Source organism: Lacerta agilis, chromosome 16 (genome assembly GCF_009819535.1).
Source record: "Lacerta agilis isolate rLacAgi1 chromosome 16, rLacAgi1.pri, whole genome shotgun sequence".
NCBI classification, from domain to species: domain Eukaryota; kingdom Metazoa; phylum Chordata; class Lepidosauria; order Squamata; family Lacertidae; genus Lacerta; species Lacerta agilis.
Window position 1 is genome coordinate 14163980 of NC_046327.1, and position 26121 is coordinate 14190100.

At 42.5% G+C, this 26121-nt stretch overlaps 1 protein-coding gene across 4 annotated transcripts in view; it reads right to left on the reverse strand.

Moving 5' to 3' along the window:
* PALM2AKAP2 (PALM2 and AKAP2 fusion) overlaps window positions 1–26121 on the reverse strand; it is a 238021-nt gene that overhangs the window by 108051 nt on the left and 103849 nt on the right. For 3 of the 4 annotated variants that reach the window (XM_033173325.1, XM_033173327.1, XM_033173326.1), the window contains exons 6-7: window positions 25162–25263; window positions 17049–17729 (exon numbers count right to left, since the gene is read on the reverse strand). In XM_033173325.1, coding sequence (XP_033029216.1) covers window positions 17049–17729; window positions 25162–25263 — 783 coding nt within the window. The remainder of the gene's footprint in view (window positions 1–17048; window positions 17730–25161; window positions 25264–26121) is intronic. The other variant, XM_033173328.1, reaches the window with a different exon arrangement.

Sequence of the window (26121 nt, forward strand, 5' to 3'; positions counted from 1 at the left end):
TTTTACCTGCCATCTTGGTCACAATGACCTCTCTCCAGGGCCAGCAAGCCTATTTGCGACCACACCATGCAAGGGGAAGTGTTGAGACAGTCAACACCCCTCCATGTTTCCCACCATGTTAACTTAATTAGCTGATTGGCTGAGCTTGCTGCCACTCTTGCTATTTGAGGAATGGTTTAAATTAAGATCGTGGGCAGCTGGTGCCTTGGTTGCAACCCAGCAGTTTCCTTCCTAGAGCATCCCTGCTGTTTCCTGTCGCAGGGGGCTTTTGGGGGGGGGTGGAGATTGGGGAGAGGCTGAGCTGTGAAGCATACAGCCCTGAACTTGGGTCCCATAGTGTAGCCTTCATGGAACAGTCCGGCCAAAGCTTGACCACTTGAGTTGGCTGAATGTATAAATTCGTCCTCGGTTTGGTTGATATACCATATTTTTTCTGTGTATAAGATGCCCCCATGTATAAGACAGAACCTCCCCCCCCCATTTTAACCCAGAATTAAGAAATCAATTGGGACCCAGGTGGCGCTGTGGGTTAAACCACAGAGTCTAGGGCTTGCCGATCAGAAGGTTGGCGGTTCGAATCCCTGCGACGGGGTGAGCTCCCGTTCCTCGGTCCCAGCTCCTGCCCACCTAGCAGTTCAAAAGCACGTCAAAGTGCAAGTAGATAAATAGGTACCGCTCCAGCGGGAAGGTAAACGGCGTTTCCGTGCGCTGCTCTGGTTCGCCAGAAGTGGCTTTGTCATGCTGGCCACATGACCCGGAAGCTGTCTGCAGACAAACGCCTGCTCCCTTGGCCTATAGAGCGAGATGAGCGCCGCAACCCCAGAGTCGGACACGACTGGACCTAATGGTCAGGGGTCCCTTTACCTTTTTAATAAATCAATATTTTAGGGTTGCCGTATCTCTAGAAGTGAAAATCCAGAAGGGCAGCAGCAGAGGTGGAGAGCTGTTGAGCTTTTGGGGGGGGGGGCAAATGGACGAGCGAGCATTCTGCAAGCCCCAATCACATTGCCAGACATTTGCTAAAAAGTAAAAATGAAAAAATCCCCCCAGCGGTCCGCTTTTAAATGTTTGGCAGAACTGGTTCCAGCAGCTTCTTCATGGCAGCCGCGGGGAGGTACAGCGGTACCTCGAGTTACAAACGCTTCAGGTTACAAACTCCGTTAACCTGGAAGAGTTACTTCGAGTTGAGAACTTTGCCCCAGGAGGAGAACGGAAATCGTGTGCTAGTGGCACAGCGGCAGCAAGAGGCCCCATTAGCCAAAGCACACCTCTAGTTAAGAACAGTTTCAGGTTAAGAATGGACCTCCGGAACAAATTAAGTTCGTAACTAGAGGTACCACTGTAGTGGGTTTTTGTATTTATTTTTTACCCCTGTGCATTCACCATCCATGTCTAAGATGACCCCAATATTTGACTCCCCCCCCCCTGCAAAAAGCATAGTCTTATACACGGAAAAAATACGGTATTCCTCTTTTTCAACAAGGAGACCGCATGTGGCATTTGTTTCTCTTCCATCTTACCTTCCGTTGTCTTCTGTGGGCAGGCCACACATATTGTCCTCTAAGGAGCCACTGAACATACTGGTGGCATCTCAGCTATTGCAAGCAGCATGAGCAATGGGAACCCGACTTTGGTCTGAAGATCAATCTAAACTATATTTCTGCACGTATATGCAAAGAACATGGCTGCTCCTCTTTACTTGGGTGTTAGTTTGAAGTGTGTACCCTCCACTGAGTCAGGTCCCCTTGCGCTGAATCAAGTAGAGTATAAACTCAGAATTACATGTGCTGTACTGTTAAATTTGCTTGTTGTGCGACTTGGAATTATGGGTGGGATGCATAACTTCAGGTAGTGCATTTTTTTTTTTTTAAAATCCAGCTGTTATCAACTTCCTTTTTTAATTTTCTCCTTTGAAATATGTTTTGCAAAATAGCTGGCTGTATCAGTCTCTCTAGCAAGGTACATTGGTCTCCCTCATTATTAACTTTAAGGTGGAATTTAAGAACATTTTTTTATATATATATCCAGGCATTTGATGACAGGAAGACCTGTCCCTGGTAACCCCGATATTATTAGTTTTGACAGTAGGTGATTGCTTTCAGGAGTTTTTAACTCTTTATAGAAGTTTGAAGTGTATTGTTTTAGCACTAACACTTTTGCTAATCTGGGTTCCTTTGGAGGAAGGTGTAAATTAAAACAATAATAATAATAAGAAGAAAATCTCTCTTTGCACCCTTTACACATTTGGGTTTAGAGCAGGGGTGGCTAATATAACACCCTCCAGTTGTTGCTGGACCACAACTCCCATCACCTAACCATAGGCCATGGTGACTGATGAGAATTGGAGTCCAACATCTGGAAGGCATGATGTTGGCTATTTCTGCTTTATAGCTTGTGACCCAGCAGGTATGTGTGTGTGTGTGCACACACACATGTGTTGTAGGGACCATGGGCTTTTCCTCAGCCAGATCTAAGGTTTCAGTAAGTTATTCCTAGTTTATATCAAGAATCTTAAGCCCAACTATGTGTTTGTGTTATGTTAAGTGTGAAAAAGCAGCTGGAGGGGGGCTGATTGAGTGTGGGGGTGGGTGCAAAGGGGAGATGCCAGGAACCAAAAATGATGGCTGCACAGATGAGAGTTGGCTCACTTAGCTGACCTCGAGGGAAAAATGCATCCCAAGCAATTTTTAACATGAAGCATTAATTTCTTTTGATTATTAAGAGTTTTCTCCAAACACATTTGGAACCAATTCTATTTGTGCAGCTGTCTTTTGTTGTTGTTGCTGTTCCTAACCCTTTTCTGCAGCTGTTTTTGATTCACTCTGACATGAGTGGGAAGATGGGGTTAACCCAACAAAAATTGCACACCAACAAAAATTGCACACACACACACTCGTGTACACACACACTTTTAAAGCACATTCCCCAGCAACCCTTAACTAAACACAGTGCCCAGAATTCTTTGAGGGAAAATGTTATTTGAAAGTGTTTTAAAGGCACAGTGTGTACACAGTCCCAAGAAAGGGCTATTTGCACCTGTAAATCTTCTTTGCAGCAAATAGCTTCAAGGAAGATATGCGACAAGAAAATGGTGAGGGGAAAGTGTTAAACCTTTCTTCCTAATCCAGATCAGGATCACAACCAGCCTCGTGACTGTTTATTTTCCAAGAGATATCTAAGCGGGTCACTTTTTGCATGAGAACGCTATGCTTGAAAAGACCTCATCCACCAGGGCAATTCTTATGTTCATAACAATCTCTTCATTTTTTGAATAAGGGTGCTTCCAGATGGGTGTTTATTACAGGATAAGTGCTCCTCACACATGCCAGCATTTTGCAAGGTAAAGGTAAAGGGACTCCTGGATGGTTAAGTCCAGTCAAAGGTGACTATGGGGTTGTGGCGCTCATCTCGCTTTCAGGCTGAGGGAGCTGGTGTTTGTCCACAGACAGCTTTCCGGGTCATGTGACTAAACCACTTCTGATGCAACAGAACACCGTGATGGAAGCCAGAGCGCACGGAAATGCCGTTTAATTCCCACCACAGAGGTACCTATTTATCTACTTGCACTGGCGTGCTTTCAAACTGCTAGGTTGGCAGGAGCTGGGACAGAGCAACGGGAGCTCACTTTGTTGTGGGGATTCGAGCCGCTGACCTTCTGATTGGCAAGACCAAGAGGCTCAGTAGTTTAGACCACAGCTCCACCTGTACCTCCTGGCATCTGCAACACCTCATTGGCATAAAAACACCAGTCGATACCCCATTTAATCCAAATTTATGCTTTCCAATGAAAATTCTGTAAAAAACAACAACAACCCAATTCTGTTGCCAATGAGACCCATCTCCAATGTCTCGGGAATCCATTTGCAAATTAAGGCCCCACCTGGAAGCACCTCAAGTAGTCTTATTTGGTATTTGAGGGGCAGTCCACACTTTTATGCAACAACGAGCGTTCCCCACATCAAACGGGGTGCGCATGTTGCGAGGTTGCGAGGAGGCCCGTTGAATCACGGTGGCAGCTCCTGGCAGTTGATCTGGCTTTACCTTCCCAGGTTGGGATACCTGTGGACTCCACCTACTCTAGCAGCCGCCCAATCCCGGCTCGGGAGGTGTTGCCAGGGGGATTGGCCAGGTAGAGGGAGGGATTATACAGTACACACAATAGAACCTGAGTCATACCTGGGAAGCCCAGGGTCATCATTGCCCTCCCCTTCCAGTGGCGGCGAACATAGGGGGTGGGCTATCTGCTTGAACATATGTTCTCCAGACTAGCCCACTTCCCAATCATGCTGGATAACCCTGAAGGTACCCAGAACCCCGGCTAGGGGGCTGGGAAGGATAAACGCCCAATGCCTGAGCCATGGTCTTCCTACATCTGAAATATTAATAAAGTTGTGGCCAATTTAATCCCATAGAACGTTGTCATGAGTCTTTATTTCCCTCAGGGGCTGCCCCGGGGTACGGGGGGGCTTCGCCTGGCCGCGCAAATTCAAGTTTGCTGTTGGGTGTATCCTCAATGGAAACTGCAGCCCTCTTCCAAATTTGGCAAGTACACCTCTGTGATATACAAGTCTTCAAATTCCTGTTTGTCATATTATCTTTTTTTTAGATGTACACTTAACAAATCTCAGGTGCACACCATAAAGTAAAATAAAAATGCAGGATTTGGGGGGGGGGGTCCCTGTCTTTTGCTGTTCTGTCTGCTCATGCTGACTCTCCTTTGCTCTCCATCCCACTTCCAGGGCATCATCATCACTGTGGCAAGAGGAGCCGCATAGTGTGTTATGCAGAGCATCCCTGGGGAAGGGATTGGGGAGGGGGGAAAGACTGCAAGAGTACCAAATCCGGTGATGGGTTAATTAGGCGTGAGAGCACTGAGGAGGCTCCAGATGAGTAGAAATAGAGCAGCAGCAGCAGAAATGCAAGTTGGGTGGGTGAAATGCAAGTTAGTACTTTGATATTTTAGTGAGTGGGGTGAAGAAATGTTTGGATGCAAAACCGTCAGGAGATTATAGAGCATCTGGAAGAGTGAGAATTACAGAGTAAAAAGAGGACAAAGACACAGAAATAGGTGCAGTGAAAAGGCAGTTTTATTTACTTGTAATACTATACAGAGAGAAGGAAAAAAACAAAAGCAAAACCCAAACCCAGAAAGTAGCCATAGATACAGCATGGCTGTTGCTGGCAGTGTTCTGAAATCTCTTTTTATTTTTATTTTTTTTGTCTGTCTGTCTTTGATTTTTTTTTTTAATCTGAAGAAAACAAAACAAAAAAAAGCATATACAGTCTCAAAAAGTACACTTCAGGTTACAAAGGACAGCAGCTATTTTCAGCAATTCTAATCCAGTAGTTAGCACAGCAGTTTATTGTCGTTCTTTCTCTCCTCTGCAAAATGGGATCTTTTAAACCTTTGCTCGCATAGAAAGTGGGTGTGTGTAAAAAAAGAAAAAATCTCACCCGTACTCTACGTTCACCAGAAAACTGTATCTCACACAACATTTTCTTGAGCCCCTCTTTGTAAAAATAAAAATAAATTCAGTTATTTATGGCACACAGAAAATCTTTTTAAAAGTTAGGTGTTTGCCCTTCTTCTGAACTGGCTTTGTACTTGCTGATGAAAAGGAAAAACAAACAAAAGAGTTTTAAAATGGATTTGTCTCTTGCCTTGGCCTATATACAGTGTGTACAGCCTCATTTGTGCTGGCTGGAGCTAATGAGAACTATAGTCCAAAACATCTGGGAAACCCAACTGAAGGACTTGGTTAAATCAGGGAAGGGAAACATGAGGTTCTTCAAAATAGAAAATTCTTTCCAGTAGCACCTTAGAGACCAACTGAGTTTGCTCATACCAAGAACAAACTCAGTTGGTCTCTAAGGTGCTACTGGAAAGAATTTTCTATTTTGTTTCGACTATGGCAGACCAACACGGCTACCCACCTGTAACTGAAATGAGGTTCTTCAGATGTGTCTGAACTACAACTCCCATCATCCTTGAACACGGGCTATACTGACTGGGGCTGATGGGAACTGGAGTCCAGCAACATCTGGAGAACCACAGATTCCCAATCTAAACACTCGAATTCAGTGGGACTGACTTACGAATAAAAATGTGGTCGGCAGCAAGTCTATGCATACTTACTTGGGGGTGTGCTCTGGGAAGCAATGTTATGTTTTTGTTTACATTGCAGTAGTTATTTCTAAATTTGCATATATAATGCACAAATTAGCAGATGCCAAATTTTATACAAAACCTGCCACCTTTTGCCCACTTTTCCAGCGATGCATAACTGCATACCATGCAACTACCCCGTTTTAAGTGGGACACTTACAGAATTTACAGAAGCTGCGTTGGCATCTGATTCCAATCCTGGATGTCCCATTTTGGCTCCCTTGCTCTGGCTGCACTAGAGCATGGGACCAAAAAACGTGCCCCCCCCATTTTTTTGGTCCTGCACTGTCGTGCGTGTTAGTTGGCTCACATCAGAACACAGGACCAAAAAAAGAAAAAAGAAAAAAGGAACCCAAAGCCACGCCAACTTACCTTGCCCCCTGTGTGCTACCCACTCTTATTCCTCCTTCCACCGCAGCTTTCCAGCCAATGTACTTGCCGGTCTCCGCTTCCGAAAGTATGGCAGCGGCGGCAGGGGAGGTTGTGGCAGTGGCAGGCAAAGGTGCGAGGGAGAGCCCGGGGGGGGGCAGGGCATGAGTGACAGGGACGGGGCTGGAGTGAGAAGGTGTGTGTGGCCTCCATTGAGGATGTGTCCCAATTTGCCTCACTCTGGTGTTGGAGGGTATGTAACTTGCTGCCCTATCAGTCGGGGAGGGCAGAAGATGCAGCCTTGTGTTTGCTTATGCTCAGAGGACTTTTCCAAAGATGGCTAGGCTTAACTGGATTTTGAATCAAGCTGTCAGTCAGGCCATTGCAAACTGATACGTTTTTCGGGGGGGGGGGGAGAAGACATGCAAACTGAATATAATGCTTGATCTTGATGTAGTTTCGAACCCATAAATGCCTAGCTATGTGAAGACTACATTCCCATGTGTACTTGCTTGTGAGTATGTCTCACTGAACTCAACAGTGTGGGATGTGATACATAAGTAGCACTCAAGTACAACATTCCTTGTTTTCCTAGAGAAGACATGCGGGGGAATGTTTGGTCCAGCCAGTTGAAAACTTCCTGTTTCCTCCTGGCCTGGAGCACCCGTCCTCTTGCATGTGACTAGAGGTGGGTGTGACCTTACCTGCCCAGGTAACAAAAGGGCAAGGCACGCAGCACACTTCCTTCTTTTCGACTCTTTTTCCATCTTCCTTTCATCGTGTGAACTGCAGTAACTGCCAGTCTGCAGTCCCTGGGATTATCCCCCCCATATGGGGTAGATCCAAATGTACATACTTTGTAACCAAGTCTGCCTTCAGGGATCCAACTGTGAACTGATTTTGTGAGTAAACTTATTTTATATACTTTAAACAAGATTGTGGCATGTTTATTCTTTTTAAGAGGGATTAAGAGGGAATTTACTAGGAACATACAATTCAATACTGAATTGTATGATAGTGAGAGGCTTACACAAGCCTGCAACCAGCCATCTGCTGTGCGTTTATAAGGGGAATGTAAAACTCTGCTAAGTAAAGGAACTTGCTAGCACAAGTTAGGAAGGATATTAATAAACAATATATCTTTTCCTGCCTCCCTGAATATTCCCACAAACAGGACTTGTGAGCAAACATGTTTAGGATTGTGCTGTATGTTATTTGCTTATCAGCGGAGATAGCTCATGTGCTTAAAGTTACATCAGTTACCCAGCTATTGCTGTACTCTAAGTATGCTATATAACAAAATGAATTTTATAAGGTGAGGCTGTTAAGTTGTCTGAAGGGCATCTGAAAAGAGGTTCCTGTATTTTAATTGAATTGTGAGTTCAATCCAACCCAACTTAAAAGCGCACCGATTTTGCTGTCATCAATGGGTCTTTGAAGTGCTGAACTTTGGAAGGATAGGGCCCTAGCGTTTTAAAGTCAAGATAGTTATCTCTCAGTAGACTTGGAAAAGTCTTATTATAAAAGCAGGTGGATATTATGCGTAAATAAGATTGGTTATTTACAGCAGTGAGATATTTTGTGACATGCTCAATAATATTTATGAAGTAAGATGTGTGTATTAGGGATGGAAGTTTTTGTCAATTCTGGTTATCTCAGTTTATCTTATTTCCAGCTTTAAATTTAAGTTTTCCACATTTTGCAGCAATTTGTGGTTTTGCTTTGTTGTTTTTTTAAAAAAAGAAAATCTGCATGAAAATTCACCAGCATTTAAGTGCACATTTCTCCTAATGTACACATTTTTGCATGCAATTTTGACTAATGTACATCTTTTTTCAAGCATTTTTATAACCTAATGCATTTCACTGTGTTATTTTCACCAATACATTAATTTTATGCACATTTCTCTCTAATGTATGCACTTCGTAAGCACTGTTTGGTTGGTGAAAGCAAAGTTTGGATAAGTGTGAATTTTGAAGCTGTGTTTTGGTTTCCCTGTTGTTTTGGAAAGTGCAAATTTGATGGGTGTGTGATGTGATGGGTGGGGAGAGAGAGGGAGCTCTGTGAGCATAGTCCGTTGAAAGTTAGAGCGGTTCTACACATTATGCAGCGTGAGATGGTAGGTGGAACATTGCAATCCTATATGTGTTTACTCCTACATGTATTGTCTTACTGACTTGGGCAGAGCCTGCTCTCAGGTGGGCAGATAATTGTAGCCAAAGATGGCAGAATCCTGATTGTACTATTTTGGGTCCAGACTGCAAAGGAACCCTGAAACAATCTAGAAGAGGGGAATGAGATTCTTGTCAATTGATTCAAAATCACATCTAGTAGCACCCAGCTGTCTCTAGATTGAATTCAAAGGTTTCAAGCCTGCTGATAAAGGTAAAGGTAAAGGGACCCCTGACCATCAGGTCCAGTTGTGTCCGACTCTGGGGTTGCGGCGCTCATCTCGCTCTATAGGCCGAGGGAGCCGGCGTTTGGAAACGCCGTTTACCTTCCCGCTGGAGCGGTACCTATTTATCTACTTGCACTACCTTCTTCTTATACATAGAAGATATCATTTTGGATACAAAAGGACCCATATTTAGAGAACCGAGTTTGCTGTTACTCTATAGATCTGCTGCCTGTATGGTGCCAGACTGTGACCTGTGATTTTTTTATTGGGCTGTATTCCTGGAGCTCATCAAACTGAATTATTTGTATCGCCCTTCAGGACACGGCCTATTCATAGCAGTCCTGACATTTATTTATTGTGTAAAAATAAAATTTAAGTGTCAGATTTCAAGGAAAGGCAAACATCTGAAAGCGTTCAACTTTCACCGAAAAACAGCAACGTTCAGCATTTAGTAGTAAGTAATGTCTTCACTGCTTGAACTTCCACTAACTTTAAACTTTGCATTGTTTTACTATTTTCTTAAGAGGAAGTAGTGCAGTGGAAGGGGGAACACAGAGGAATGTAGTTTCAGTACATTTTTTTTCAGAGCAGAAACAATGCTGCCATCTGCCAGAATAATTAACAGACAGGTAATGAAACTTCCGAGTTTGTTGCAGATTAGCATAGAGGAAGGAAGAGAATGAGGAAAACAGTGAAGTAGAGGCTGGGTATTTCGTCACTTTTCTTTGATGGGATTCCTGCTTCATACTAGTAATTTAAATGGTAACACTTCTTTGAAAGGTTGCTAGCCTTTCTAATTAAAAGCTGACTGTTGCTATTCAGCTAGCTGAAGATCTTTTGTTAAACTTGTCTAACAAGTTGAAAGAACAGTCCGGTTTAAGAACGATTTGGTTTACAAACTCCACAAAACCAGAAACAGTGTCTTGGTTTGAGAACTTTACCTCGGCCTAAGAACGGAATCCAAATGGTGGAAGGGCACCGGCGGTGGGAGGCCTCATTGGGGAAAGTGCACCTCGGTTTAAGAACAGTTTCGGTTTAAGAACGGACTTCCGGAACGAATTAAGTTCGTAAACCGAGGTACCACTGGAGATGGATATATATATATATATATCATGATCACCTCAGCTGCTGCCTGCATTTTTAGACTTTCCTTGAGGGCATGGTTGTGGACTCTCCTGGGATGCTGATGGGGTGTGTATGTCATGATGAGTTCCTAACACTACACCACTGCTAGCAGGTAATCCTAAACCACTGTTGTGAAGGGGACACAAAGTAAAAACAACCATGCAATTCCCTCTGCATCCAGAACTGGCAGATGCACTACTCAAGGCCCCAAGGGGCCACTGTCTTGTTTTCTACTGATGATCTATAAATGAAAAGACCTTAAAAACATAAAGAATATTTGATAAATGATTGTGCAAAAGCGCTTCTATACGCTCTATGTGGGGCTATCTTTGAAGGTGACCCAGAAACTACAACTAATCCAGAATGCGGCAGCTAGACTGGTGACTGGGAACGGCCGCCGAGACCACATAACACCGGTCTTGAAAGACCTACATTGGCTCCCAGTACGTTTCTGAACACAATTCAAAGTGTTGGTGCTGACCTTTAAAGCCCTAAATGGCCCCGGTCCAGTATACCTGAAGGAGCGTCTCCACCCTCTACCCGGACACTGAGGTCCAGTGCCGAGGGCCTTCTGGCGGTTCCCTCGCTGCGAGAAGCCAAGTTACAGGGAACCAGGCAGAGGGCCTTCTCGGTAGTGGCACCCGCCCTGTGGAACGCCCTCCCACCAGATGTCAAAGAGAAAAACAACTACCAGACTTTTAGAAGACATATGAAAGCAGCCCTGTTTAGGGAAGCTTTTAATGTTTAATAGATTACTGTATTTTAACATTCTGTTGGAAACCCAGCCAGAGGGGCAGGGTATAAATAAATTTTTTATTATTATTATTATTATTATTATTATTATTATTATTATTATTATTATTGAGCTCTGGTCACAATTTGGCCACGTTTTCCCTCTTGACTTGGCTGGAATAAGGGTCAATCTGTTGTATAGCTTAGCTCCCCCCCCCCAGTTGTTATATCAGAATTCTGCAATGCCCCAACATGCAGCTGGGAGGATCGACTTGTGAGGCCATATAAGATGCAGTTAAAGTCAGAACAACACTATGAGAAACACAGGTAGGGGCCCCAGATTTTGCAGACCGTGCCATAGTATTTATGCTTTCGAGAGATACATCATGCCCTTTTTTGGATCGAATAGGAGACTAAAAGCGAATGTTGTGTTCATACAGCTTTGGGGCGCAGCCTGCATTGCTGGAGGTCTCCGGGAGAGAACAAGAAAGAAGAGAGTGCTAAGGCATTTTGTCCAACGGCACATCATACCTAGTTTTTGTCATTCATTCATTTAGATAATATCACAAAGGCAAACTGGAGGAGTAATGTAAACATATACTATACAGTACATCAGCCACAGGAAACCAAAAGAGAAAAACAACCCTGTAATTATTTTCTTTCTGTATTGATACTCCTTTTTAACTGTAAGGTGGGTGCTTGGTCAGTATGGTGGTTCCGTTCTACATCTCTTTCTTTAAAAATAATAATAATCAGATAAGGATGTAGTGATTTTTGCCAGGATGGGGGACAGGGGAATCCTCAAGAAAACTTAGGTGAACTTGTAGAAACTTTGAAAATACAAAATATTTTTTTTTTAAATGTACAGGTTACTTGTTGTTGTTTTTTTATTCTAGGAAAACATGCTGAGAAGATATTTTCCTCCCTTGTGTATTTTTAAAATTTATTTACAAAAGTTAAGGCGAAAATATTAATTGTGCCACCCAGCAATGAAGCTAATCCTTTCTGCCTACATTTACTTAAATAAATGTGTTTTTCTGTGCTGGAATTGCAAATAAGCAATCATTGAAAGAACATCTAGGTGCTCTAAGGGTGTATCTACCTTACAGACTTGCAACTGGGAACTGCAGTTCTGCGAGAGGCATGAGAGATTGCAAAGGAATTGTCAGCCCCCTCCCGAGCCTGCAGTTCCCAGGATACTTTGGGGGAAGTCACTGAAGTTGTAAAAATGACACAAATGTGTAATCTAAGTGATAACGACCACTAGGAAAACTCAGCAGGGAATCTCTCTCTGGTTCTTACACTGCCTGGGCTCTTTTTTTTTTAACCTTTACTTCCCAGGCCTATCCTTTTTCCAGCATAGAAGAATTGTGGATGAAAAATAAAATGAAATAAAATTAGTTTAGCAACATAGGAATCTGTCTTATACCACATCAGACCATTGGTTTATTTCTAGCCTGGTATTGTCTGCTCTGACTGGCAGCAGCTCTCCTACGTTTCTTCCCTGTCCTTACCTGAAAATGCCAGGACCTTTGCCATGCCAACCAGGTGATCTACGACTGAGCTATATGGTCCCTCCCTTAAAAACACTCGTTCCCCCTCCACCTCGAAACTCAGTTATTCTAGAACAACATGCATGCCCAAATCTAGATGATTCAGTTATCATTGTTATTCATTAAATTTGTTAGTTGCAGCCCAAAGCGACTTACATTTTTTGCTATGCTTCATTCATTTTCATGTGGGTAAATTCTCCAGATGTATACAAAGAGCATTGCCTGATGTACAACTGAATGGGATGGCCTCTGATAATCTCTGGACCCTGTTGAAATTTTGGGGCGCAGCCGATATATTCACTCATGTAAACACGACTACGGCTGCAGAGTTGATCAGATATTATGGCTTGGAAGCAAGACTTGAGTTATTCGACCTGATTTCCCTTTGAACAATTGGACCCAAGTTCAACTAACTTAGCTTGGACGTGAGGGCATGCTCTAATAGTCATTTGAGAAGCCAGCAGGGGTAAATCCATATAGCTCAAAACCCATCTGTTGACTTGAATGCAGTTCAGGTGTGCTTACCTGAATCATGTCTACTGTAGGTTGTGCTTGATAGGAAACTAGTCTCTGATATAATTTAAAGATGCCATTGTCGATAACTCCATGAAGATGATCGTTTTTTTCTGGTTTAACATTAACTTGGCATATATGAAGAAGCCCAGGAAGATGACTTCTCGGGGCTTAAACTACAATGAGTGAAACTCAGTTTTCTGTATGGGGGGGGGGATGTCTGCTTTTGTGCTCTCTTTCTAACCATTAAGGATTAAACTTTGCTGTGCACTCAAATCTTATAATAATGTCATCTGAAGCATTTTGATGCTAAATGAATGAATTCCTAAACCTTTTCCATACCTATGCAACTTGAAAACAAATACCTAAACCCAACAATAACATTTCCCAAAGCTACCTAGGCAAGTCAGAGCTGCAAATGGTTACCATTTTTATCTCCCTTTTACCATGTGAGACATAACATACCATGGAATCCTTCAGTACTCTAACTGGGCTACGTCAAGGACACTGAAGCTAAAAAGGCCATTGGATTTGACTGGAACTGGCAAAAAAATGGAATTGCAGGGGTGTGGAAGACACCAGATGGACGCTGTATGGGGAAATTATGGGCTATGCCACACTTAACCTAACAAACCAAAAACAGAGGGAATAATATGAATATTAATAATTAGTTTTTAAATAGATGGAAGCTGTTATCCATTAGAAATACGGGGATCAGATGGAAAACTTGCTTAATCTCTTTGCACCTCTGTAAGTTTATTTTATTGTATTGTTTATAATGTAGAGTTTGGATATTCAGCATTGGTTTTGAAATTACCATACCCCTCTTAGCAGAAAATAAAATAGCTGCATGAGAGAGACCATCCTTCGAAGAGATAATCTACTCTTTTTAAGGCTGTGATCCAATGCACACTTATGTGGGAGCATGTTCCATTGAAATCAAGGGCAACATACTACCACGTAAATGTGTTTAAGACCAGGATAGGATATAATCTTGCAAATCCTGCTGTGGCCGTTTGGTATTCCCAACATGAAAGTTACCATGCATGGCACAGAAAGAAAAGAGTTAAGAGCGGAAACATCATTCAACACAATGTTTAAAGCTAATAGTTAATACAGTGAAAGCACCACGAGAAAGAGAGAGAGAGAGAGAGGGAACAGGTACATTGTGAGAAACAACCTCAGATACTGGCTTTGCTGTCGTTCTAAAAAATGAAATTCCTCCTTGGTTGAAATCATTTTAATGCCTCTAGAAAATATTGTTTCTAATTTGAATGTCACACATGTAGCTATCAACCAGAAATATATCCACTGGAAAAATAGCCAGTGGGATACAGAGCCTAAGCAAGGGGACATATGCTTTCCATCCGTCTCAAATTACTATAGTGGCTTCATTTGTGTCTCCTTCCAGTTTGAGACTTCATCAACAGGCTGTCTTTTCACATAAGGGTGCCTTGAAGAGGACACCTATCACTTGCGTTAGTCAGAAATTGCCACAGTGTGTCATGGGCTTAAATGAGTAATTCTGAAATTCTTACCACAGCAGAACCCCAATGGACTCCGAAAGGGAGTTCTACAAGAGTGCAGATAGAAAAAAAAAGCTGTATCGGTACATGTGTAAGTTCACCACAGGTTCACTGATAACAGTCATCATAGTAATTGATCGCGAGACACTTGTTTGAAACAATGGGCCAGCTCAAATGCCTTCAAGGAGGGAGCGGCAGAAGACTTCTGGCTCACACAATCTCCACGGCTCCGCCATTTAATTCGCTGCGGGAAACATGAATAACCAAACAGGAGATCCCACTGTTGCTTGAATGTGGGGTGTCTTATAAGCTTAAGAGATCAAATCATCTGGATTTAGAGGGTAGCATCTTTTAAGGTCAGAAGAGAACTCACAGTCAAGCAATCATGGGATCTTCCGTTTTTTCTTCACTTCTCCTCGCAGTGAGAAAGTATCATAAAAGGAGCATGTGAACTCAAGAACCAGTCTTGTCCTCTCCCCTCAGCGGCTATCCTGAGGGGAAATAATGTCTGACTATGCCCAATGAGACAAAGTAGGGAAGGACCCTCTGTTATTCTGCGACCTTTATGACTCATAGAGCATTCCTTCACGACAAAATGAGAGAGTGAAAGGCTATTTTGCTGAACATTTGGAAAACAAGGAGGACTATGAGTCACCTTGGGTGAATGGGTCCCTAATTGCCTCCTCTTGGTCACCAGCCGTTGAAGCGCAATGTTCTTGAAAACTGTTCCAGTGATACAAAAAACCAGCATCTCAATTTGGTCTACCCTTATGGCTTACTCTCATTTCTTCCTGAAGAAAAGCTCTATGAATGCTCTGAGACTACATGAACGCAAAAGCAGAGCTTGCTCCAATTTGAAGGCATCAGCTTCCTCACTTTGCTCTTCCCCCTTTCTGGGACAAACTTGATAACATACTCTAGATCAGCCTTTCTCAACCTTGGGTCCCCAGATGTTGTTGGATTACAACTCCCATCATCCCTGACCACTGGTCCTGCTACCTAGGGATGATGGGAGTTGTAGGCCAAAAACATCTGGGGACCCAAGGTTGAGAAAGGCTGCTCTAGATGAAACTCATCTAATAACTTGTGAACTGGGCCTTTTCTCTCCTTAGGGAAAACTGCAGCTTTCCTAACTGCTTTTGATAGGAATGGTGATCAAACCATGCAATCGTTATCATATCCTTAAGCCAACTGCAAACGAATCTTTTACATACCAGGGTTACAGCAGGCCACAAAAAATAATAACAAAAAAATGGAGGCACAGTTACCAAAAGGCAAGTCATTGAAATCGGTGCCTGTGCTTCAGTCATGGACCTGTTCCCCCCAACATGCCTACTTCCGTCTGAATGTACAGAGCACAATACTGTAACCTGGAAGATTTAGGGAAGGCCAAAACCCAAGCCCAAAACCATCACTCTCAATTCGCTAGGCAGAAAAAGAATTCAATTTCACTGTCAGCTGCGTTTGTTGGCGTGAAACCATGTTGTGTTTCTGTTGTCGTAAAATATACTCCAGGTCTGTTAGCCAGCTTTTGCCAACCCAGTGTCCTTTAAGATGGTTTGGACAACAAGCCCCATCAGCCGTGGTCCTGGTTGAGGCTGATGGGAGTTGTGGTCCAAAACATCTGGATGGCATAAGGTTGTTGGATGCTGCTTTGGCCAACACACAGCTGCACACACACACAAGTCCCATTGAAGCCAACGATACCACCTACAATGAACTGTCTTCTGAGGAGCCCAAGGAGTAGCTACAGCTCCGTATCTACTGTGGAACATTAATTCCTAGCAGTGAAGCTGGCACACAACCCCATTGCAAGCCCCATGAAAATGAATGGAGGTTGCACAGGAGCAGTGCTTTGCTGAGTCAAACTCACCTGTTTGTGACCTACCCGCTAAGCACAAGCCCCAACAGTTATGTTGGAGGTTTTATGGGGCAGGTCTTTCTGAAAAAACTACCAGAACAAAACAAAGGTTGTGAAGCTGTTTGGGGAAGGAAGAGCCCAAATGTTGTAATATCAAAATACTAGCATGATCATGTGCTCTCCCCTTGCCCCAGTAAAAAATAAAACCTATTTGTTTGTGGGGGTTTTTTTGTTTTTGTTTTAAAAAGAAAACACACACTCACATTAAAATGCAGTTTAAGGCTCACATGTATGTGAAACTTAAAAGAGTCCTGCAAAATCCTTGGAGGCTGATCATACCTGCTAGATATATAAAGTAAAATTCTTAATATACATTTATAAGTTTCATAAATATATGCAATATATAAATATGCATATTCACACACAGCCATCGATGCATATTCATATATTATATATTTATATAGATATATAGATATAGATAAGATCTGTTTCAAATACGAAAGTGATTTTGTGTGTGTTCACTTTCCGTTTCTGTCTCACCCTTTTAAAAAATAATCCTAAAACAGTGCATTTGGTGAGAAATCACAATTTCACGATTCATCTCCCTTGAAGAACTAGAAAAAAACCAGAGAAACCCAACTGCAAGGCAATGGAGGCAGTCACTTCCAATTCACAGTATTGCAGTTAGAAAAATACAGTGAGGTCTAAGGGAGTGATGGAGCACGAGCTGCTCGGAAGAAGAGGAAGAAAGGAAGAGGTGGTCACATGACAATACAGCATTGACAGCGCTTTTTCTTTTCTGTACCTGGGAGTTTTTCCATTGGTAGACTTTCCTCCTTCCCCTCCGGTGAGGAGGGCTCAGTTGTGTCCGATAAGGGCCTCCCAGAAACCAACTCCGCAGCGTTTCCATCCATGGTTGAGACATCCGTCACAGTCTTCTCACGTAGCGACTTTTCGTCGTCTTCGTCGATGAGGACCAGTTCGGCTTTGATTGTCTCATCATAGCCCAACACCTTTTTTGTCTCATCTTCATCATCAATGTTTTGGTAGCCCATAAATATCATTGTTACAGGGTGATCTGCGGTGGCTTCTGGGACTTCATCTCCAGAGAGTTTTGCTTGGTGTCGCGGGTTCTCGGAATGCCTTTTGCTGGATTTGTGCACCATCTCTAGTTTGGCCTCCTTGAAAAGCATCTGTTCCTTCATATGGCCGAGGTTTCCGTCCGCTATCGACACAGTCCCCCCTTTTACGCTTGATTGTCCAGCCTTCTGAATGAGTTCGTCTACATCCTTTGAGCTCAACTTGTGCACTCCGTTTTCTACCACCGCACCCCCAGAGTGCATCTCATAGACTACTTTGGTACCATCGTCATAGACTTTGATTCCTCTTTGAAGGGCAGCCTCTGGGCCAATGGGGGACGTAGAGAGAATCTTGGTCTCTCCTGTCTGTTTGTCTTTCTCCACATTAATTTCCATGCTGTACAAAGCTTGAATGGAAACAAGAGAGGAAGTGCATGTTACAACAACAAGAAGCATGTGAATGGTTAATTGCCAAACAGACAAGCAGACAACTGTGCCCTGCCCTGCCCCCCAGTAAGGTGTCGCCTAAAGCGCCAAGCGATCTATGTTAGAGGTGTGGTGCATACTGTGAAGAAAAGCAGTTGTTAACCTGCAGCGCTCAATGAAACTGGTGCGAGCCATATCCTCTATCAACCTGAGCAGAGTTTCCTAATATTATCTGTGTTCAAGGGATTCTGTTAAATTAGGGAGTTGATGAACAAGCAGGTCTACCACCATGTCTCCATGGCCAAATGACTTCAAACTCTTACGACCAGTGTACATGCTCACCTGACTGATCCAGAGAATGAGGATATTATATACAGTACAACACTGAAAGTCAATTAAGAATTTCAAGTGACATAGAGTTTCTTCACCACTGTCAGACATTCCCTTGGGTGTTTTTTTGTGTTTGTGTTTTTTGTGTTTTTTTGTGCAGGACAACCTCCACTTTATCAGGAGAAGACATCCACAGTGTATCATATCACCATGAGGAAGTGTCAGGGAGCATGGGATACAGTGGTGCCCCGCTAGACGAATGCCTCGCTAGACGAAAAACTCGCTAGACGAAAGGCATTCGCTAGCGGAAGGCTGCCCCGCAAGACGAAAAAGTCAATGGGGCTGCCACGCAAGACGGGAAAAAAAAAATTCGTCGCAAAAACTGCTATTCTGCCTTGGTGCTTCGCTAGACGAAAAATTCGCTATACGAAGACACTCGCAGAACAAATTATTTTCGTCTAGCGAGGCACCACTGTACATCAATATGTGTAGATTAGGGTGTATGCCGTGATTCTGCAAGACTGCAGAAAAGCTACAGAATGTGGTAATGGGGGTACAAAATTCAGCTCCCTGAGAACCTCAGCTTCAGCTAACAAAGCCGTTCTCTAGTCCTGCAAAGATATGGGTGTGGGTGATACAATCTCAGAAGCCAATGCTCAGCAAGTTTTCAATGAGATTTCCAATAGCCAGGGCTTCGGAGCCCTGTACACACATTTTGAGAATAGAAAGAAAGAATGCAAATCTGATTGAGCCACTCAAATTTCAGCATACATAGGCCTTCCTGAGAGTGCTGAAATATAAAATATGAGCTTCCACGCTTCCTCGTACAAATATTTCCACTAAGGATTTAGATACTTTTCCTGCTTAGCCTACCAAAATCTGAGTGGAAGCTTGAACAGTCTTCCATAAGGTTTACAAAAACTAATAAAGATGGGCAAGCTTGGCTTCAGTTATCACTCTTAACCCAGCAGTGAAAACAGGGAAAGATCAAAAGGAAACAGAGGAAGGAGGCTTAGTGTGCCTGAAATATAAAGGTCCACAAGGGAGTAGCATGGAAATGGCCTCCAGCTCCACAGTATCATCAGTTAATACAGCCAGAAGATGGGGAATCCATAGCCAATGCAGATTCCACTTTCTGATCCATCCAAGGCCTGGCTCACACATGCACACAACAACAGTTGATTCATTTGCACTCAGTGTACATAGTATTACTACACACACGTTGACTCCACTGAAAGTACTGCATTTTGCTACGAGAAAGTATTAAAGTTCTTTCTATGACAACAGATCTGTGGCAGTCCATTCATGTGCAGAAGTCACCCCTTGATATGAAGTTATTGAATGGCAAGGATGCATGTATGTATGAACTGTCCCTAAGATGCACATGACAGCTAGGTTGGGATGCATGCGGCAGGAAAGTGCATGTACTTCACACTGCAAACAGCCATATCATACAACTGTTTCTGATGAGCAAAATGCACATTGGTTATTTGCAGGATCCATATTGCCATTTCAGGCTAGGCCTCAGCCCCCGTATGAAGTTTCTTCTCCAACACAGGGATTCCAGCTGACAGATGACAACCTAGCCAATGAATGCCCTTTACAATACGTGGATTGATCTCAACCCAACTCCTCTTTCATGAAATACTGCCATTAAAGGGAGACCTTCATAGGATTTTAGAAAATTGGGACCCGGATAAACAGAACAGAATCAATTCTTACACATAAGAAGAAGGCAGTAGAAAGTGGGATAAACATTGAGCAATGCTTCCACCCACCCACCCAGTTCTGATCATCTGCTGACACTTCAATATATTGTTTATTTAAATTTAATTTTCTGAATTCGGCTTCTGGTTGGTTTCACCTCCCCAATTCAAGGCAGGTTAGGATCTAAATGCAACCCATTTCAAAACCTCAAATACTAGTGTTTGGGAATTTAGATACAGTTTTGGCACCCTGGATAAATTAAAATTTATGCATCTGAGTTGACTTCCTCAAGGCCTTCCTTCCATCTATATCTATATATAATTAGAAAAAACCACCCGTAAACATTTGTTGTATAAGCTCTCACTCAGGGACCAGCTACGAGCTGAAATCTTATCCATTTATTTGGAAGTAAGTCTCATTGAACTCCATATACGTCTGAGCAAACAGGCATAAGATCAGGCTGCAAACCATTTTCTAAGAACAAAGAATATATTGGCACCGTAATAAAAGTTGAGAGAGAGGCAATCTTCACAGTCTATTAACATGAAAGAGGACTGATATGGAATGTACCATGATATCCCAAAGAGAACTTGTAAACAAAAAAAAAAACTTATGGCATTATTACAAGTAACAGACGGATTAAGGGTTTGTTATACTGTATATATGTCGATTCAAACATCTTGGCTCCTCAACAGATTTCACCACCCTTCTCCCTTTTTTCTAGCAAACAACCATAATGACTACTCTGGTATTGGCAGCAGTTTAACTGAGCACAGTTTTAAAATGAAAATTCCAATGAAATTGGCCACAATGAATCGGAACAAAACATTGTTGATGTAGCATATTCCTCGGCTGAGTCTATTAGTTCCGCTGTACTTTTTTAAAAAGAATACTGAACATAAATCACATCATTAGTTTTAATTGTGGTTCTTTGACCCACCAGCAGCTACATATTCCAAACTGGAGGTTTGGCCAAATTCTGTATTCTCATGGGATAGTATAGGTTCCAAAACTCTACAATAAAGACCAACTAGAATTTTGTATATATTTCAACTTGAGCTGACCTGTTCCTCACCTCCTACACTGATTTGTGGATCAGAACACAGCTATCCACCACATTCCCACACCTTTCCAAATGTTGCAACACATTTCTTGGTTCAAAAAAAGTACAGTGGTAACTTGGTTCTTGAACTTAGTTGACTCCTGAAACCATTCGAAAACCCAGGCGCAGCTTCCGATTGGCTGCAGGAGCTTCCTGCACTCAATCGGAAGCCGCGGAAGCCGTGTCAGACATTCGGCTTCTGAAAAACGTTCACAAACCGGAAAACTCACTTTCGGGTTTGCGGCGTTCGAGTACCAAGGTACCACTGTGTTGTTGTGGTTGTTGTTCAGTCGTGTCCGACTCTTCGTGACCCCATGGACCAGAGCACGCCAGGCACGCCTATCCTTCACTGCCTCTCGCAGTTTGGCCAAACTCATGTTAGTAGCTTTGAGAACACTGCCCAACCATCTCATCCTCTGTTGTCCCCTTCTCCTTGTGCCCTCAATCTTTCCCAACACCAGGGTCTTTTCTAGGGAGCCTTCTCTTCTCATGAGGTGGCCAAAGTACTGGAGCCTCAACTTCAGGATCTGTCCTTCTAGTGAGCACTCAGGGCTGATTTCTTTGAGAATGGATAGGTTTGATCTTCTTGCAGTCCGTGGGACTCTCAAGAGTCTCCTCCAGCACCATAATTCAAAAGCATCAATTCTTCGGCGATCAGCCTTCTTTATGGTCCAGCTCTCACTTCCGTACATTACTACTGGGAAAACCACTGTATTGACATGCATTTAACAATGCATATTTTGAGATAAATTATGCAGCAAATGGGAATTTTAAGAGAAAATGCATTCCAAAAAAAGTTATTTAGATGTGATTATTTTTGGTACAGCATTTTTTTTTAAACTGCAGATGAATGTGGACATGGAATGGAACACCCTCATGAGTAAACACATGTGAAAGTGGCAGAGACCAGAAATATATTGTTCCGCCCATCCCTACCTAGCAATAAGGCCTTCACAGGCACATGGGTATGGATGGCATGTGCTCATTGACTGTCGATCTAAGACCATGCTTCCTGAAACATCCCTTGAGGGTTAGCAATGATTCTTTGCAATTTCAGAATGTTCGCAAAGCAGCAGCAAGACAGCATTTATATAAAATCCCAATTGGAGCCTCATTGCTTCTTTTCCTTTCAATTGAAACTGTGAGTAACATTGGGTTGTTGGTTTGTTTTTGTTTTTTTGATTGGCTGGAAATTGATAAGGTCACTGTTGGAAGCTAGATGAGGCTGTTTCAAGAACTACATCCAGCTTGCAGGCCAGCAATTGTCCATCCCTGTATTGCAGTTTGTACCTATGCATAGAAACTCTCTTGCTGGTTCAGGTAATAGGTCTGTACTGAATCTAGTACAGTACACTGACTCCAACTGTGGGAAGTCAGGTGACCCAGGAAATCTTAGAAGTTGCGTGAAGACAGATGCTCCCTTGTTGTTCAACGCCAACACCTGGTTCTCAGAGAGCCAGTGTGGTGTAGTGGTTAAGAGCGATAGACTTGTTATCTGGGGAACCGGGTTGGCGTCTCCGCTCCTCCACATGCAGCTGCTGGGTGACCTTGGGCTAGTCACACTTCTCTGAAGTCTCTCAGCCCCACTCACCTCACAGAGTGTTTGTTGTGGGGGAGGAAGGGAAAGAAGAATGTTAGCCGTTTTGAGACTCCTTCGGGTAGTGAAAAGCGGGATATCAAATCCAAACTCTTCTTCTTCTTCTTCTTCAGAAGAGAAGGCTGATTTTTCACTCATTGTTTCTCTGCCCCAGAGCACAGAACACTACTAGGGGCAACGTTTTGCCGATTCCGTCAACACAACAAAATGGTGCAAGCCTTGCATCCCATCGCAGACATGTTTAATGCAGAAAGGAACAAGACCCCCTGAGCTCAACTGAACTTATACTTCCTAGTGTACAATTCTTACGGCTGCAACTTAAATATTCCAAAGGTCTTTCATGTGGTGAAATTTCCTCTCACTCTCAGAGTAAATACCTTCAAACTTTTAAAAAAATAAATAAAACTCTCATGCCATTAAATGAGGACCTGAGTCAATGTGATTTTGTAATAAGATTGCAGCACACTCAAACAATAGCAACATTGTTTTACATACATTCATTGTGTATCTGAAGCTTGCGGGGGTCCATATGCAGCTCTGGGATTTGATCACGCAGAAGTAAAATTATATACAGATGTGATCCCTTTGTTAAGAATGTTGCATCCTTCCCCCCCATCAGCTCTGAGCTCTGCTCTTGTCCTTTTTTAAATGACTTGCGTTTCACTCATATCCAGCCATTTCAGAGTTTTCTCCTGTTTCCTACTGTATTCTTTATAAACGGATGATCTAAGCAGGTTGTGTGGAGGAAGGGTTGTAAGCAAGAGGTATTGGGTCTCCTATATAATAATAATAATAATAATAATAATAATAATAATAATAATAATAATAATAATAATAATAATAATAAAATTTTTATTTATACCCCGCCCTTCCCAGCCAAAAACCGGGCTCAGGGCAGCTAACACTAATTAAAATCACAGCAAAAACATAAAAACAATCAATTTAAAATACAAATTCAAAATTAAAACTGCAGTCTCATTTTCAAATAGCCCACCAATAAAAGAATGAAGCATAAGTATCAAACAGAAACCAACCCAAAGGCCAGGTGGAACAGCTCCATCTTGCAGGCCCTGCGGAAAGATGCCAAATCCCGCAGGGCCCTGGTCTCTTGTGATAAGACTGTTCCACCAAGTCAGGGCCAATACTGAGAAAGCCCTGGCCCTAGTTGAGGCCAACCTAGCATCTTTGTTGCTCGGGACCTCCAAAAGATTATTATTTGAGGACCTTAAGGACCTTGAATTTAAACCCAATTCACCTCACATTTCAGATAATTTCAAATAGAGGCACCATGCCCATAACTAGCACTCAGGCCCTTTCGTCCACTGCCCCTACCACCTACCTGAAAACAAAAAGTTTGCATGAAGAAACTCCAATAGAGACTTGCTGTTTTGCTTTTACAGTGTATGGAAGAATGCATACTTGTAAAGAATCAGGTCCATTTATTTGAATCCATCCATTAATCTGCATTGTGTTGATGTGACAGCTACATTTGAAGACCAACTCTATTAATATATTTCCCTGGACACGTTCAGTTACACTCCATCGTTTTGGAATATTACTAATCTCTCCCGTTGGTGTTGTAGAAGTCCTAGAGAATGGGACTTTAGTAGACAGATGAGCAGTAAAAGAATAATGACCGACTTAAGTGCCTCATGAGAATGAAGTCCCACCTGGATTCATCTCTTAAAATAGGTGTTTATATGTTTCTTAATTTTTTTCAAGCAATTTCCCCCACACATATTTGCAAAAACAACAAAAACAACACACACACAACCCCAAACAAACATTTGGACTCAACAGCTTGCTTAGAATCCTAATCAGAAAACAAGTGTCGATTTCCCTCACAAGGCTGTATTTTTGTCTACTTGTGGAAAATAGGAGAAGCTAGAATGCTGTCTGTTTAGAAACCAGAAAACCATCCTCTCCAGTCCAGACGTGTTTCTAAAGAGAGGCTCTAAGTAGCGCTGGTGCTTCTCTTTACATGCAAGACACAGTTTCATTGAAACAGAGGATAGGCTGCATTCTACACTTGGGTCACATCTACGCCCTTCATTTAAGGAGTGTTGCCTTCCTCTGAAGAATATTGGGAACTGCAGTTTACACCTAACAAAAAATACAGTTCCCAGCACGCTCAACAAACTACAGTTCCCAGTACTCTTTGGGCGAAGCCATGCACTTTAAATGTGGTTTAAAGTTATGGTGCAAATGTGACCTGACTTGTGCGTTTAAGCACTGACTTGTGTAAATGGTCCATGAATTTTAACTATTATCTCATGTTCGCTGAATTGCATTTGCAGTCTACCACCAATTACTTCCAGAATTGGGTTGATGCTATTTTTTTTATTTTTTTTGCTCACAAACATAAATGTCCTTGCTGTGTAAGTTTTTAAAAGGCCAGACCCTCAAATATATCCTCCCGACTGCATATTTACATTTGAGAAATAACTCCATTCTTACGATATCTCGGTTAAAGTTTAACCACCCTTGATTTTTTTTTTAAAAAAGATATAACGTAGAAAAACATATATTTAGGTTGCTTATGGCTTACATGCAAATTCATGAGCTGTTTCCTCCTGTTTAAAGTATAGCTGGGCAATAGTCCCAGGGAATATGTTTTTGAAAAAATAATGTCTGCCACATTGGCTGAAAGAATAAACCATGCTCCGCTGAGACTTACCAGTTACCCTGTTTGTTCCGTCTTTCCCGGGAACCGGCTCTGTTGTTCGTGAATAGAGGGTTGTGAGTTCGGGGAGCTGGGAGTAAATGTAATTTACAGCATCTGGTTGTCAGAGAACAGGAAATACAGTTAGGTACAGCCATATGGACCCCCAGAGGCTTCACCGCTTAGGCAGCAGAGTTCCTAACTTATCGCCCCAAACAATAGACATCAGAAGCTTTGTGACAGATAATTGCATCAAAGCAAGCAAAACGCAGAGTCACGCTGCTTTGACTGCCATTCAATAGACTAGCTGAGGTTGGAGAGAGAAAGACCAGATGACTAAAACTTTTCTAGTTGTACGTGCACATAATCATGTGTCAGGAGGTTCTCGATTTTAGCAGGTCAGTGACCCCTGAACATAAAGTAAATCTTTTTTAAAAAAGTAATCACCATTACACAACAGGAATAATCAATTCTACAACTGCCATCTTTTATTGCTAGTGTGAGTTCAAATCTTTCCCAATGTAATTAAATATATTGTTTAGTAATGGTTTTGTGTTCATAAGCTAGTGGGTGTTTAATTTGTTTCTACAGCTAAAATGTGTATATTAAGTAATCTTTGCATTCCGATTCCCTCCATCAAACTTGAATTTATATGCTTATTGCAAAAAATTGTTTGGTCATGTTTTGAAATGTTGTAATCCATCCCATGATGGTTATTGAAAGGCTGGAGATACATCCCTCATCTCTCTCTGTCTCTCTGTCTCTCTCTGCCTCTCTGTCTCTGTCTCTCTCTGTCTCTCTCTCTCTCTCTCTCTCTCTCTCTCTCTCTCGTGGTAACCTGGAAACCTTTTGGTTGACTTTCATCTTCTTCTAAGGAGGCCAGTCACAAAACACACACCTCACAAATAAACAGGAAGCTAAAATATAATAATACAGCACACCGTTTAAAGTGCCGGGTATGTATTTTGTGTAATG